Consider the following 17,909-nt stretch of genomic DNA (forward strand, 5'->3'; position numbering starts at 1 on the left):
GGACAATGAAAAGTTAACGACAAGTGAACTTAAAAATATTTAAAATCAAGGTAAACTGTGTGACTGCAATGTGAGATTCAAAGAAAGATACAATTTGAGTCTTCAGCTATCATTCTGCAATGTACATGCTCACCAAATAAGAGTTCTCCACTCCTTTGAGAACATGAAATGTACCATAACTATGTAACATTCATCTTTGATTCTTTACAGCCTCATTGAAGCTCAATAATCCTTTGCTTTTTCTTCTTCCCTCAGTTGAGATAGATTTCCTTAGTCTATGATTCATTCTATGGTGGTTGATAGATACTCTTAGCGTATGTAAAGATCTTTCTTTAGCAAATTGTTATTTTGGTAAGATAAAAGTGAAAATAATGGTAGAGATTTCATTAGGAGGGCAAAGTGGTTATCTTCTGACATTTACTTGGAATGCATGTTGTTCTCTTCTTTCACAGACAGCATAAGAAGTTTTAGTTCACATCATTACCAAGAAGCATGCTAGGGAATATATTCAACCTTTTATACTTAAAAAGTGTAGGGATAAAGTGTTGTGCTTGGCACCAGAGAGGACACAAAAATGTCAAGACCATCCTCCCCTCAAAATTTTTGGGTAATAAATCAAAGTTTAAAAAAGACATTACAAATTTTAAAGATGTCTGAAGAGACTATTTTATGGATTTTTGCAAAACTCATTAATCGTAAATTGATAATGTTAGGTGATAACTACAGCTTCCAGTTAGTGTCCCTTTAATGAAAGCAACATACAGTTAAGAGCCTTAATGTATGTTCCAAAGTGGTCATAAATAGAGTTGCTTGCAACCTGAAAAAGCTTGCCTCAACTAATTTTGAGTGTACATCTGAAGGAATGCCAAAATTTAGCTAAGGTTAATAAGGCAAGTTTCTGCAAATTTTTAGTGATGCAGTTATATTGGTAGCTGACACGAAACACAATGTTAGTGATATAGAAATAAGAAATTCAGCTACTTCACTTTATTGTGCAATGCCAGAAAAAACTGAAATGAGCCTTTAATTTCAACCCCTTTTTAAAGATGCCATCTTTTGTATTTTTAACTATGATCTTGAGGTGGTGTGTCTTAGAATCCAAGAACTACAATGAAAAGAAATGAATCCAGAGAATGGTAAACTCTTTTGCTTTTTAAATATCCACATTTCATAAAAATTTACTTGAAGGTGAAAAATAGAAAATTCTAAATTGTTTTAGGAGGTGGTCTCCTCACTAGAGTAAAAGAATCCCATTTTGGATGTAATCCAAATATATTTTAAGGGAGGGATTTCTAAAAGTGTTTTGTATAAAATCAACACATGGAATAAGCATGTAATAATAAATGCATGTTTATTCTTGCCAAATGTATGAGACAGACATTGAGAAATCTGGCTGAGGTTGTGTAGGAAGGAGTGGATGCCTAAGTTATGACTTTCCAGCGTGACACACGGGAGTCTGAGGACAATACCAGGTGAGGCAAAAGTAGATTTACAGCTGCTCGTATAGAAACGAATGTGATAATTAATAAATAATAACACAAGGACAAACTCTGTCTCGCATACGCAACTGTAAACCTACCTTTGCCCCACCTGGCATTAGCCATGCCCATCTCAACAGTTTGGTAGTGGCTTATGAAGAGTGTCCTTTAGGTGGAGTCTGCGATTTAGTTGTCAAAAGCGAGACCAAGACTTTTCAAGTAATTTAACAAGAGGCCGAAACCCAAAATCATGAATAAATATTGAATTTGGAAGTATATATGGAAACACTGGAACAGAAAAATATTAACAGCCAGTTTTTTTCATGGTTATGTTAAGAAACATCTAAAAGTAAAAAAAAAAGTCAGTACTTAGAAATGTAACAACATGAAATCTATTAGAAATTCTACCTGAAAATGAGTTACTAACGTGACTAAAACTTTTTGAAAAAAATTTCAAATAAAAAATACATGAAACAAGAAAAGAAGAAAATTGTCATTCACGTGTTTTGATAAGTTTCACAACTGGATAACTAAGGTTACAGACACAAGACAGTGCTACGTATCCAAATTTAAAATAGTTAAATATAAAATGTAGGGCTCCTGACGCATTCAGTTTAACAATGTCTGCTAGCAAACTTGCAAGATGTTTTCCTATTCATTGTAATACATGTTATTCACATAGAGTAATAAATGAATTTTATTGAATGGGTTGATGAATTATTGATTGGTGGGCAAGGCAGTGCATGTTACATCCTGTGTGTCTTTAAAATACTTAACATTGTGTTTTGAATAGGATAAAACTTCTTCGTTAATAGTCAATCAGCCTCAAAGCTTATTATCAAGTCCACTTTTTAAGGCCATCAGCCAAGACACGTATTGTTATTACCAGGCTAAAAAGACTCAATTTTGAAAAGGTATATTTTCATAATATGGTTATTGCACCAGATGCTTCTGGTGAAAGTAACCAAACTATGACCTCTCTCACCAGCAGGATCAAGTCCACTGTTTTCACAACTGAATGATATTTGCTCATAAGGCTAAAATGTGTGTGGGCTGTAAGAAATGAAGTTAAGGATGGGGGCAAAAGGCAGAAAACTGTACTGGAACAACAATTAAAAAAAAGAAATGAAGTTAAAGTACTTTCTTTTTTTCTGTCTGTCTTTCTTTCTTTTGTCTCCAATGTATGACCAGAAATATCTGGCATGTAATTAGCTTCAGAAAGTGTCTTAATTAGAGATTATTTAATGAGTAAATTATACAGTTTAATTTAATTCAAATCATTTATTCTCAGCAAAATCAAACATATCATTGAGTTTACATAGAAATACAATTTTCAAGAGGATCTTCATAAAAATGCACTGGTGAAATAAATTTTCATAAGTAATGACCAATTGTGGACTATTTAACCATGCCCATAGCAGAATTGATTACCATTAAAAATTGGTAAAGTAATGTATCTTAAATGTGCAAATACCATCTTAAGTATTCTATTGTGTTACCATTGATAATAAATGGCCACTAAATATATACCTATTACATAAAGCTTTTTAAAGTACAATAAAAATACAAATTCTATCTGTTAAAAAAAGCCATTGATATGGCTTCTAAGCGTCCTCATTATACAAATTCCAAAATACTATATGACCAACAAAATTATAAAGACTTTTTTATGAAACATATACTGCCTTCTAATTAAGGTACAACTTAGCAGATACCAGAAAACAAACAAGGCTTATATATATCAAAGAACATGATGAAGAAACATACAAATACAATATTGCATAAACTATTTAATGTCTTTTTCTAGTGAAAATGTGTCTTTAGCACTAGAAGAAACTTTCCAAGACTAAAAGAAAAGAAAAGTCTGTTTTGAGATCTACCCCCAATCTAACCTCATTAGTTTATTTTTCTGACAATGTAATGAATCAAATTATAAGTTTTAACCATAAATTTTTTTGTACTGAGTAAAAATATTATTTATGTTAAAAACTAAACTGAGGGCAAGTTGATTTTTATAAAAACATGAGATTCTAACTTCAACAACAAAATATTATATTTGCTAAATAACTGATGATTCATGAACAGTTGTCATAGACTTTAGAGAATCAAAACTAATGAGGCATCACAATACTTTGAGACAAAAATATATTTGGTAAAGTAAATATGAGTAAAGACACTGCAACTATAGACAGCATACTTTCCAAATGCTTTTTCAGGATATATGAGACCCAATGATGTTTACATGTTTGGTAATGTAAATTATCTCATTAAAATTAAATTTTAATTTTTTGTAAATAGCAAATTTTCATTTTTTCCACAATATTTATTTATGAAATAAATACAATATTTAGAGTATAACTGATGATAATAACTAACATTGTTACCCTGCATTTACTAATACTCTAAATACATTTGGTTTAATTATTATAAGAATTTATATTTTTGTTATTTAACCTGCTAAAAATGATCTGGTGGCATTGTATTCAAAGTTTACATTTTTCCAATGATATGAAACTACATTTCATACATAAAATGACACCTATCTAGTGAATGGTAACATGTTTATTAGTTTGAATATAGTATTAAGTTTGAAATTGGTATGTCTCTTTAGGACATTGAAAGGTATCATTAAGGTATGGCTTTTAGGAAATCAATAATAATCTAGCAGCCTGGTATATGAACACAAATTTCAAGATGCTAACTATTTAGAACTCAGACACACGATAGATATTTGGATATTTGTCTTTTGATTACAAATTCTTCTATAATAGAAACAGAAATGAACATAAAAGAATGCTTTACTTTACAGTGAGTTGTTTTTAAAATAAAATGTTACAGATCAACAGTGAATGTATGAGGAAAATTTACTGAAATAAATCTCAGAAAGTGAAGATATTAACAAATTTATTGGCACAAGTATAAGACCTGTTATAAAGTAATAATGAATGATATATTTATATATATATATGTAGATAAAATAAATTTAACATGAATCAGGAACTTGTTTCTTGACGTCAGCACCTGCTGTCTAATGGGTCGAGACAAAACACTGTGCCTTCAAGAGTTAGTCCCATTTTGAACCCCTCCTGTGAAATAGAGTGAAATAATTAAAATAGAAAATATTCACAGCAAAAAAAAAAATCAGTACACCAAAGAGACTGTGAACAGAAGTTGAAACCTTCATGCTTTGATTAACTAAGAAATAATTAAATGTCAAATGCTGGCTTGTCAAATTTTTATATATTGGTGTATAGTTTATAAAGCAATATATAAAGCATATAAGCAGATCTTTATAACCATTAGAACTAAACATTTTTAAAATATATGTTATGTTAGCTTGCATGGGAGACAGAAAAAAAAATGAGATATATGGAATTAAGCAGTTTTAAATTGTAAATGTTTCTTTTTCAATGATGAAAGTCTTCATCATTCTTAAATTCCCTGTTGGCTTTAACGATTGGCATTTACTTAAAACTAAGTAATATTAAATATAAGTAAGATAGTTAAACTTCAAATTGATACTGGTTCAAGATAGCCCGCTAGTTTTCACCTTTCTTTTTGGTTACCATTGTTTGGATCCTGACAAAAGACGTTTAGTAAATGCAATGTCACCTCCTAGGTGGAACACAGAAAGAATGGCAGAGCACTTTGCCACCAAGAAAGCTTCCTTTACTAGGTCTGCCTGCGGTGGCAAGAAGTTGCCACGAATCCCACTCCACCTAGCATGTTTTAGATGTTTTTGGAAATGAAGTTGACTTTGATATAGTTACAAAATGTTTTCATTTTGTTTTATTCCTTAGGTTTTGAACTAAAAGTTAGTGGCCAAAAACAACAAAGAAAATCTTTCCTTCTCTATTCCAATTTCTCTTCTTTTTTTGCATAAGACAGATAACAGAAGTATAAACTATCTCCATCCCCACATTTGTATGTAAATCTTTGCTCACTGACCTACAAGGAGGAGACGGAAAAGCACAGACTCACACTGATCAATGGAATTGGAGGCTAGGTTTTGGGTTTTCTTTTAGAAGCAATGAGGCAATGTTTCTCTTCTCTCTTTTTTCATATACATGTATACATATTCATATACAAATCATATATGTACAAATATATATTATGTATTATAAAGATATTTCTAACTTTCTTACAGAACTGAAATTTTGTTCACTGAGATCACCTGTAGTTTGGGGTGGGCACATGACACGTTTTTGGCACATGAAATGTAGACAGCAGTCTATTGCTTAGCAAAAAGAAAAAGGAAAGAAAAGAAAAAAGAAACCCTTTAAAAAATAAGGCTTTGTCCCTCTTCTGCTTTGTGTTTTGCTTAATTAGATTGCATATAACTTGTGTGTTAATCGTGTTATCTATTTGCATTTCCCAAAATTACAGTAATTTAGAACAGGTATCTAAATGTACCTATGTTAATACAAATCCAATGTAACCATTACTAAGGTAGTACAGGAAGAAGGTCATTATAAAACCACAAACCACGCCATATTCTCTAGTAACATTTACAGAGTGCTTATTATATCTACAGCATACACAATGCAGAGAGCAATGTCATCACTAAAGATTTTTAAAATTTCTTTCCAGTACTTAGAATACAAATTACATTTAGTTAAGCAAATTCAAAGCTTGTTCTTATCACAAGAATATTTTGCTATATAGTAGATAGATGATAGAAAGATAGATAGACAGGCAGACAGAGAACTAGGATATATATTACCTTTGGAAAAGTTTGATACCATACAGTGCTTTTAAAATTTTGCCAGTTCACTCTGAAATTAACCAGTATCACACCAATGGCCCTGAAAATACTATTTCTGAATGTGTTATTAGTATTTGAAAGGTTGAATAGTAATCAAAATAAATAGGGCTCAACTGTAATTTCAATATTTTAAAAAAAGTTTATCACTTAAAAGATGGTCTCCATGGTGACTTTATAAAGATCCTTTCAAAGTTTCCTAGATTATTTTAATTATCCCAATGAACAGACACGTTGTTATTTCTCCTACAATAACATTTCTCATACATTATCTGACCTTCTCTTCTAGGTATCATTTTGTAAGTCATAGTTCAACAGATTCTGAATACGTCTAGGATCTGCACATCCTCTGGAATTAAATTCTGATAAAAAAATGAGGCTTTATTTAATTTATGTAGTTATGAAAATTATCATAAACTAACACTACACAAAAATAATTTTATTATTAATATTTTAATGTTTTTTTTGTATAGAATATTTTACCCAATTGCATTTTCTCTTTTTTGGAATAGGGAGAAATGCACATTAAGAAAGGAAAAACCACTAATGTGCAAAAATTGTGAACCTGTTGACTTAGGTCCTTTGAGTCTCATTTCTTTCCATCTATAGATTTTTAAAAACAATTTTGATAAAAATGTAAAGTGCAATTATATAACATATAACTTTCTATTAATGCCTTATGTATATTATATAATTTCATGTTTTTAATCATAGCAAAGCAAACTTTCTATTTTTATTTTGAATCCACATTAAGCTAATTTAATGACCATATAACATTCTATTAATTTTTAATGTCATTTAATAGCTTCCACTATTTTATAGTTGCTAATAAGGCTGACTAGATGTTTTTCACATTTTTACCCTTATAATTTTTCCCTCAGAATAGATTATATTCATTTTTGATGAAAAATGCAAATACAAGATTTAATAACAAATTACCCTCTACAGGAAAGCTATGAGTTGACACTATCCAGCAATGACTTAGAGTGCTTGTTTCATCACACTTGCACCAGTGCTGTTTATTACTAGAAAATAATAGTTATAATTTGCTAGATCAAAACACACTTATAATTCTTTACCTAATTTGTATGTTTTTTTTTTTTCTGATTGGACTAAATATTCTGGATGTATATTAGCCACTTGTGGTCTTCATTTGTAAAAATTTATCTGTTGATTGTTTAGTTTCCTAATGATTTGTCTACTTACTTTATTTATATATATGTGATATAGTTATATATATTTTTAAAGGTTTTATTTATTTACTTTTTGAGAGGGGAGAAGGGAGAGAGAGAGAGAAATATCAATGTGTGGTTGCTTCTCACATGACCCCTGCTGGGGACCTGGCCTGTAACACAAGCATGTGTCCTGACTGGGAATTGAACTAGTGACCCTTTGGTTAGGAGGTCAGCATTCAATCCACTGAGCCAGACCAGCCAGGGCTGATATAGTTATTTTTTAAAGGGAATATTTAAAAACTATATAAGTTCTTCTGTAGAAGACTATATGTTTATATACAATATGCCCTTATAAAAATTTCTCACCAAATAAAAAGTTTGATCAATATTCACTTATATTTCAAACATTTTAAACTGCCTAGTTCTTATGAAATTTATTGAATATTTGCTGTTTCTGGTGCACATTGATTCTCCCAAATTATTACCCAGTTGACTTACCACCACTCAATGCATAGTTCTTTCACCATTCATTGGCTTGTCATGCTTTTTTCTTCAATGTATTAAGTTATTATAACTTACACAGTACACTTCTGGGATATCAATACTATTGCACTGATTTGCTTGTTGGTGACATCTACCCAGAAGTTTAAATTAAATGGAAAAACTATATTATTGATTTCAAATAAATATCTAATTTTCTACCAATTTATAATAAAACATGGCTTAAATTACTCATGTATAAGGTGTTTCAATGATATCCTCTGTAAATGAACAAGGAAAACCAAATACTTCAGTAGCCTTATTGACTCAATCTAATGGTTTACATAAGCCATTATACTGTATAAATTTTTTACATACTTGCAAAGATAAAAAGGTAGCTAAAAGTGTGTTAGATTAATTAGACTAACAAGATTAATAACAAAAGCCATTATAAACTTTAGATGGAAAAATTATTTTACTTTAGTTAAAGTTGCCTTGCAAGTAAATCCTGGGCTCAAAGAAATGACAAGCAATTAGGTGGACAATGCATTAGCTACCAAGTCATCGAAAAAATACTTCGAAATACAGGTTATAAGATCTTTTTAAATACAACTAATAATCATACAAATCCATATGAAACAGCTATTTGAATATTTATTAAATAAAGCATGAAATAATAAGGCTTTAGTTGTAAAAATTTATAAGTTGCTTAAAATTATTATGAAAATAATATACCAACCATCTCTGGCGCTACCCACCATGAAAGCAGAAAGGAATAAAAAGGGCATTAAGAAAATATTAGAAATGGCAAAAACTGAAATAAAAACAAAAATACCACAGATTAATATTATTTGACTAACACATCATGAACTCACTCCAACACAGTGTTTCTCAAATGAGTTCTTACAAAAATCTAACGTTGTAGACTTATCTTCAAAAAATCTATAGAAAAACTTTCAATTTTGTGAAAATCTAAAAAACATTAATAGAAAAGTACTCTTCACAGTTTGTGGAACACTTGAGAACAAATACTACCACATCAGTGCCTGTTTCTCTATCTGTCCTTGCAAAAGCATTAGGCCCAAATAGTACAAGCCTAATCAACAAAGGAAAGCAACTGATTTCATATGAAAGAAATAAATCATCACTGATAAATTATTATGTGCTATTTAAGTGAAAGTTCCATAATATTTGAAATATAACAAAGAGATGGGGAAACTGTGTTGTCATTCATACATGCTAAAATCAACAGAAGTTTGATATTGGTTGCTTTAGTTTCAGCCAAATAACATCATCTAGAAAAATCACATTATACCTAGAAGGTAAAACTGTTTCACAGGTACAGTCCAAAATGAACAGATGGGTATTTGTATTATCTTTCTAGGAAGGAGTGCTAGAAGTGTTAGAAGAACAGAACAAAAAAGCTAATTTTCTTTTCTGGGAAATGAAGCGCAGAGTGTGTTAATAAATAAAAATGACTCCTCCTCTTCTCTGCCTCTTTTAAATCAGCTTCGGCTTCATATAATCTGCTTCTGTCCACATTCTAAGAGATTATAGATACATAATCTTTGATAAAAACTAGCATATAATAATTTCACCAAAATATAAAGTGAAAATATAAACAGAAGACTTTAGTGTTTATAACATTTATTAATCATGGACAATTCTATAGAGTTCTTAAAACCAGAATCTTCAAACTTCCAGAACAATTCAGAATTGAAAAATAAAAGGGAGAGAAGGAACAAAAACCCAACTAAACTACATTCCTCAAAAACTTGTCACTGGTGTCTGCCTTTTTCAATAAGAGCTCCAAAGTTATGAAATACAGCTATAATGCACCCTTCTTTTTAAGGGAGACTGATTTTGGTCTTACAAAGATTTTCCTCCATCTACCCATTCACAATTTTGAAATTTGTAATTGTTAAGATTGAGACTGAATTTTAGTCTAATGACCTTTTAATTCTTGGGTTTCAAAATAAACCGTTGGAATCCATGTAATTTTCTATAAAATGTGAACCATCTTCTTACTATTGTAAATTGCACCACTAAGAACAAAACTAAAGCTTGTCCTTAGCAGGTGGAGGAGTATTTTTAGGACTAAATGTGTATTACTATTTTAAAGTAATTATTTTAAGTATGTTTTTATACTGATAATAACCCAAGAAAAGGATAGTTTTGGAATATAGCATCTCATATTAAAAAGAACAAGCATTTATGGGTCATTCTGTTAAATAGTCACCTGCATTTCATCTAGTTTTGATTGAATATCTGGAGGGAAATCCCCTGCTCCACAATTAAATGGGTCAAAAGGTTCTGCTCCAAACAGGTCCCGTTCTAAACAGAAGAAAATGATTTAGTATATAAATGAAAGAAAGTTGGGGTGTGTTATATTTGAAAGACAGAATTATATAAACAAATACTTACATGACCAATGAGCCACTATCCACAGTTATACTTTATTCTGGGCTTTCCTGAGCTTAGACTAGTTAAATGCCAACAAGTAAACGAAGATTCATTTTATGATGATATTAAAAACCAGTTACAAAAACATTATTATCCAGAGATGTTTCTGTGTCTTTAATTAAGGGTTCTTAATATCAGATTCACCAAATATTTGATCATTAATATGTTACAATACCTACATTTTACTGAAGAAATTTAAATGTATTAAAATGAATGTGCTACTCATTGAGACTTCCCTACTTCATTTAGTGATAACTTTGCCAACACAGTTCATGAAGCAATATGTAGGACTGACTAGATTAGTAGGTAGTTTTACTCATAGTTCACATATTTTTATCTCGGGAAAAATGTTAAGGAGCATCATCTCATGTAGTGTGAAATTATTTTATCTTTCTAAATAACCACAATGAAACAGGTTGTTTTTAAATGCCTCTTAGCCCAAAACAAGTAGGAACTACTATAAAGGACACATGGACAAAACCAAGGGGAAGGGTGGATGCAAGGGAGGGAGGTGGGCTTGGCTGGGGTGGGGGGAGGGGTGGGGAGAAAAGGCAGACAACTGTAATTGAACAACAATAAAGTCATTTAAAAATAGCAGTAATGGAATATTAAAAAGCTCTCTGTACATATAAAATATGCATTTTTATTACAAAAGAAGTATCTAAATTAAAATAAATGTCTGTGATTGATAAGACTTCCCTAAAAAGTTTTAAAAATGGTTAAGAAATTTCTTTCCTCTGAGTTAATTCAAATAAAACCTTAAGTGACTAAAAAAGAATTTCAAATTATATATGGACATGGGAATTTAAAATGTAATAAGACTTTCATTTTTCAGGAAACTATAACTATAGTATCTAAATCCAATGCTATGTAAGAAATAACATTTATGCTACTAGAGTTCTGCGATAGCCCTACTCCTTCACTCCCGTTATACTTGCCTCTCCAGTTATAACATTTTGGGGGGCCAGATTCATATATTATAATTTAATATAATTATAATTTAATATAAATGCTTAGTTTCCAGTTCTAGCAAGTGTTGTACAAACAAGAGGGGCATATTTTATCATCCAAATAAAGAGTGAAAGGAGCACTACCCATAGTTATACCAGAACAAAAGGAATAAGCCAGCGTCATCTAAACATATGGGAATTTGTTGCTGCATTATATATAACTTATCGATATTATTGTTTTTTATGATGTATTTTCTCAGTCTGATGTTGCTCAGGCAATAAACCAGAATTTTGAGAACAAGAGGAGCTTTTCTTTAGAAGAGTAGCCTGGTTACCATCATTTCACAAGCACACTGAACAATGCTTTACATATGGCAGATGTTGGTCAAAAAATGAATTAATAAAGAGAAAGAACTGCTGACCAGAGCTATAGAGATTTTCATTAGATAGATTTTCTGAAGTTGGCACTCAAAATTGCCAAAGATTTCAGATGAGCTTAAAGGGATCTTTGATATTCCTGAAATGCTTCATAACTTTTATCATACTCTCAAGGGTTCATAACTTCCCCACAACTTAAGAAGCTACTACATTTACATATTAATATATCAGTATCATTATATCAATAAATTAATAAACATTACAGAGTTCTATGACATATTTTGGTCAGCTCAGATGAATCTAAAATTTATAACAAAATATCACATAAGTCAATTTCTAATGAAAAAGATCTGTTATGTAATTAATAATATTAAAATTATTAAGTGTAATGTAAAAGTAAAAGAATAAACTAATAGGTAATACTTCACTCAGTAATTCCTTTCTTTATTCACTAAATATTTATTGAACATATATTAAGTGCCATGAATTTTGCTAGGTAATTTTTGTTAAGATTACAGTAGTAAGGAAGGACCAAGTTCTTTCCCTCATGGAATTTAGAGTTAATCAGGAAACAATATTTGAAGTCTATACATATTCAAAGGTCAAAAATATGTTCTTTAGAACTAGCAAGGTTCTCATGTAGTAAAGGGAGAAACTCAGGAGAAATCTTATAGGTTTCTGTTTTTATGTATTTAGCAGATAATGAAAAATAAATGAATGAACATATTTAAGATTTAAAGAAAAAGTCCTATTACCAAAACCCTACTGGATTAGAGTTTCAGGCAATTTTACAATTAAAATCAAGTTGGTCAATTTTTCCTTAAATTGTCAGTATAGACAGTAAGGGATAACTATGATTATCTATCTACCTAACATCTATTTATCTAGTCATTCTATTTATTGACATATTTGGCACTTAAGATAGGTAGACATTTAAAAAGGCAGCAAAGTGTTAACTTCAGTTTCTTATTGATAAATCCCATAGTGCCATTTCACCACTTCAAATGACATCTAAAACAGAACTCATTTTTTACTCCTTCTCCACTTCTAGCTTTCCCTCATTAAAAACATTTGGTCTAAAATCCTAAACCATAATTGATTTTGAAATCTCAGTTACCATCCTGATAGATTATTCCTTCCAAATATCTTAAAATCTATTTACTTTTTTCAATTTATCTTTTGACTTGGATTAAAATCCTCCATTATGGAGATGTTGCTAATTTATATTTCAAATTCCAGTATGTAACTCAAGTCTAATGTATATGCTAAACAAATGCCCACTGAATTACATAAGTGAATAGATAAACTCTTAATGAAGTCCAAGTAAGTAAAAACAGCAGTAAAGGGAGAGTTGTGGGACACTTTAAGGACAAAAAGTATCCTATTACAGTATCAAGATATTGGCAACATTTTCTAAAAACACTATCATATAGAGTAACCTTGTATTGGCAAAATATATATATATATATATATATATATATATATATATATATATAAGCATATATATATATTTTCAACTTGTGTAAAGTGTAGTTTATGAATATTTCCATAAACTGATTTTTAAAGTTCCAAATGTCACTACTTCATATTTACAAATAAATTCTCTAAAATGTAATGAATGCCTAACATGTACAAAATACTTTGTTAATTCTACAGGGGAGAACAAATCAACTATGGGATCTGACATGCTTTAAAGCGTTAAGCTAAAACTTCAGTTACAGTGAGAATGGTTTAATGTGAACCAGAGAGGATGCAACAAAGCACACTATGTAAAATCTCTCTTCTTCAGTTTCCCCCTTGCACACCATGACTGACCATGGCCATTGGAACTACTCTTTCAGGTTCTGTGGCAGGATGCACAACAACACAGAGATGAGATATTGACACTGAGCATCTGTTGGATGCTTTCCAATTCATCAAAAAGAGACTTTTGTGTTCCTTCTAGATATGCAGAAGGAAAATCAGAAAATTAATGCATTTGTAACATTTTAGATATCAAAGAAATAACTCATACATAGGGGTTAATAAACAAATCATGGAATTCATAGATTTATGTATTTCTTTAACTAAGATTATCCATATACTCCACGATAATAAAAAGTTTAGAATGAGCTCTATTTAAATATGTCAAAAATTATTAAAATAATTACCATCAGTTGTTTTTAATAATTAAATTAAAACATTAAATAAGGTATAATCAAGTGCTTTGCATTTTAATGTAAATAACCCTATACCAAAATATCATTTTTCATAAAATAATTTTAAATGCAAATGATATCTTAATAGTATACTCTCAATTATAAAGTAAAATATAATTAACTGGACATGGCAAATATATATAAACATAATACTTTGGTAATTAAAATTTTTAGTGAGCTTAAGATATATACTTTCACATAAAGTATTAAGTATTTAAAATGTATACAAATGAAGTAAAGAATATTAATTTGTTTAGAAAGCTTACTAATCTCAGTGGATCTGCTGGGTATGGGAGGTGGCTGTGTGCCATTGGGAGTAGGTATTGAAGACTGGTGTGATACTGGAGAAAATGGAATCATGTCAAAGATGTCAGTGGAGGGTGACTTCGGTGGCACACTGCCGGCCTGCAATAAAAACAATATAAATTAGGGCAGTATTTCATGTAGGTACATTCTGATGCTAAATATTTCATATACATATAAAATGTATATAAAAGAACAAATTCAGTTGAATGAATCAAATATAGTTAAATATTAGCAATTTCATCTGGTTCAACAAGTTACACTGAATACTGATTGGCAAGAAAGCAACAGCAAGTTTCTACAAAAATGTTCTCAAAGATGATGGCAAACATAGTGACAATACCATTCTAGATAGATATAAAAGAAAAAACTGCCATTTGTATAAGAGGATCGAAAATGTTAGAAACTATATAAAACATGATTTCAATAATGTATTTTGCTTAAGATTGTGTTTTAAACAGAAATAATTAAACATAAGTGATGTGTCTTCTTAAATATCATCATACAAATGCAATTGAGAACATGTTTTAAAATTTTTAAAGGGTATATATTCATCTGTATTTAGAACTACAAATGACAGCCCACTATTAGATTAATTGCTACGCCTTTTATCCTGAATAAGATTTCATTGAGCTTTCTATAATAGATACCTACCTTGTGAAATAAATTAATAATCACTAAATATGCCATCAAAATAATTGTTATCTGGGTCAGTCTGGGCCAGAACATAATGTAAGAATGAAACAGTCATCACTTTGATTGTCATTTAGGGGGGAAAAAAAACACAGATAAACACACACATAATCCATTAAATAAAAATAATATTAATAAAAGTAAAGAATTCCTATTTTAGAGAGGGACAGTGAGGAAAAAGTTTCTTTTTCTATAAGAGCATGAACAGAGATTACTTAAGAGTGGTTCATATTAAAATTAGAGTTCTCAAAATACATTTATTTTTCTGATTCACAGATGAAAGCAATGAAGAAAAATAAAGCTGATTATGTGTAAAGAGACACAGATTTGCCATTCACGTGGTTGTTACTACACGCTTTCATGCAGGAAAATTGCTGTCGTCTCCCTTTTTCTAATACCCTGTTTACTTTAACATAAATACTGTCTATCCAAAGACTTCAGGCAACTTTATACCTCAGCACTCTCCTCCTATTCAGGAATGTTGTCGTCCTAATCATCTCATCCCTCTATTTCCACTGGCTTCCTCATCTCTCATCTTTTTCACAATATAAAGATACTCAAACTTCAACTGTAATTAAAAATAAAACAAAAATGTCTTCACTCTGACTCCTCTTTATTCTTCTAGATTCTCATCTCTTTCTTCCCTCCAAGCCTAAGTAAGCGCCTTGAAAAAGATACTACATTTCCTGTCCCACCTTTTACTTAATTCAGTCCTCAGCTCATATCAACCTAGATTTCACTCTTTATGCACTGAATCGGCTGAAACTGCTTTTATCAATATCACCAATAACCTATTTTCCCAACCTGAAACTCTCAGATATCAGGTAACTGAAGAAGCAAAAATGGCACACAAAGACCAGATCATATCCCAATTTTCAAGATACAGCTGTATATTCACTACTATATAAATAGCACACTATAGCAGAATTAAAGAAAATTAGTGGGATAATAAAAAGAATTTTCTGTTTAGAAAGTTACATGAGGTCTTGGAATGCTGCGCTCACTGATTGGCTTGGGAAGGCCACATTTAGAAGGTGGTGGTATTAACAGTCCCAATGAAAGTCTGGAATCAGCTGAGTTGACAGGAGTGACAGTAATGGAGGAAATATTTAGACAGGGAGATGGGCCATCACTACTACGCCAGAAAGAGGATGAGCATCTCTGAGACGCATGTTGCTCATGAGCAGACATTTTGTGCAGCAGCTGTAAAAAAAGGACAGAGAGATAAACTGAGGAGAAGAAAGATAAAAGGAAAGAAAAAGAAAAAAGTATATATGAAAATTTTTTTTGTAAAATATTTTATGAAAAGGATAAGGAATTTGAAAATAATTTTCCTAATAATAAAGCAGACACTTGTAGTAGAATAGAATTGAGTAGGGTAGATTTCCTATTGTGACAGTCCTTGATTTCTGGATTGTTTAATTTGACCATTTTTACTGAAATATAACATTTTTAGAGATTTAAATAAAATGTTGCATTCTTTAGAACACAAGAGGAAGATAGTGGAGAGAAAACTTAGGGAGGCTTAATGATTTATTTTGGAGAGAGCCTCTGTATAATGAGATGAAAAAAGGAAGGAAAGTAATAAAAAAAGTTACTGAAGTCGAAGTCTAGTAAAAAGCTGAGACGTTGTAGAATTTCCAAAAAGGGTCATAACAATCATTTTATATTTAATCCTCAAAAATTATTTTGAAATATTAGTATTAGTAACGTTATGTCATTATAATAAAGATATGGGGATTAAAGATTAAGGTCCACAGACTTTTTGTGAGTTATCCCTATATGAGGTAAAAAGCAGAGCCAAACTTCAAAACAGCTGACTCCAAGCATCATGCCCTTTCTCTAGGTCACAGGTGGCAAACACAAGGCCCACGGGCCAAATCCTGCCCTCGACCTCGTTTCATCTGGCCCAGCACGTTGTTTCTACCTGGCAGCAGTGCAGAGCTCTCACTAGACTGTTAAGGAGTAGTTACATTTATACAGTCCTAAAATTACATTTGGCCCTTTGAAGGCAACTGCGAGGCTGATGTGGCCCCTGGTGAAAATGAATTTGACACCCCTGTGCTAGGTAGTGAGATCCAAATGGTAAGACCTTTGTTGGGCAGAGGGATTTGGTAAACATCCTGAATAAATCAGAGATATAATAAATGATAAGACAATATGCAAGCAGAAACTGTGTTGGGTCTGAACATTATTTTTTGGATGACTTTTAGATGTTATTTCCATTACAGCGTATTGAAAAGCTACTGTCAAGAGCTGGGCTGAGAGCTGAGCTGCCAGATGTCAATTTAAACAAGTCAATTTGCGTTTCTCTGATGATTAGTGGTGTTGAGCATCTTTTCATATGTCTATTGGTCATCTGCATGTCCTTATTAGAGAAGTGTCTATTCAGGTTCTTTGCCCATTTTTTTATTGGATTGTTTATTTTTTTGGTGTTGAATTTTATAAGTTTTTTATACATTCTGGATATTAATTTCTTATCAGATGTATTGACCATTTTTGTGGGTTGTCTTTTTATTTTGTTGATGATTTCTAATCACCAAAGAAATGCAAATTAAAATCACAATGAGTACCACCTCATACCAGAATGGCTATCATCAATAAATCAAAAAACAAGTGCTGGAGAGGATGTGGAGAAAGGGGAACCATTTTGCACTCTTTGTGGGAATGCAGACTGGTGCTGCCACTATAGAAAGCAGTATGGAGATATCTCAAAAAAATAAAAGTGGAACTGCCTTTTGACCTAGTGATCCCACTTCTGGGAATATATCTGAAGGAACCCAAAACACTAATTTGAAAGAACATAAGCACCTCTGTGTTCATTGCAGTGTTATTTAAAATCACCAAAATTTGGAAGCAGCCCAAGTGTCCATCAGTAGATGAGAAGATAAAACAACTATGGGACATTTACACAATGGAATACTACTCAGTCATGAAAAAGAAAATCTTATTTGTGACACTATGGATAGATCTGGAAGACATTATGCTAAGTGAAATAAGCCAGTCCAGAGATGGACAAATAACAGATG

General features: G+C 31.1%; 1 protein-coding gene across 6 annotated transcripts in view; it reads right to left on the reverse strand.

Annotated features, from left to right (window-relative positions):
• Positions 1-2,744: 2,744 nt before the first annotated feature.
• Positions 2,745-17,909, reverse strand: part of GULP1 (GULP PTB domain containing engulfment adaptor 1) — a 218,146-nt gene continuing 202,981 nt past the window's right edge. For 3 of the 6 annotated variants that reach the window (XM_036023197.1, XM_036023196.1, XM_028510461.2), the window contains 3 exons: positions 14,151-14,289; positions 10,135-10,229; positions 2,745-4,564 (listed from right to left, as the gene is read on the reverse strand). In XM_036023197.1, the coding sequence (XP_035879090.1) occupies positions 4,493-4,564; positions 10,135-10,229; positions 14,151-14,289 (306 nt within the window). In that variant the 3' untranslated portion in view covers positions 2,745-4,492. Of the gene's footprint in view, positions 4,565-8,634; positions 8,646-10,134; positions 10,230-14,150; positions 14,290-15,858; positions 16,084-17,909 lie in introns of all 6 variants that reach the window. The other 3 variants (XM_036023193.1, XM_036023192.1, XM_036023195.1) reach the window with 2 other exon arrangements.

This window comes from Phyllostomus discolor, chromosome 4, assembly GCF_004126475.2.
Source record: "Phyllostomus discolor isolate MPI-MPIP mPhyDis1 chromosome 4, mPhyDis1.pri.v3, whole genome shotgun sequence".
In the NCBI taxonomy this organism is placed as follows: Eukaryota; Metazoa; Chordata; class Mammalia; order Chiroptera; family Phyllostomidae; genus Phyllostomus; species Phyllostomus discolor.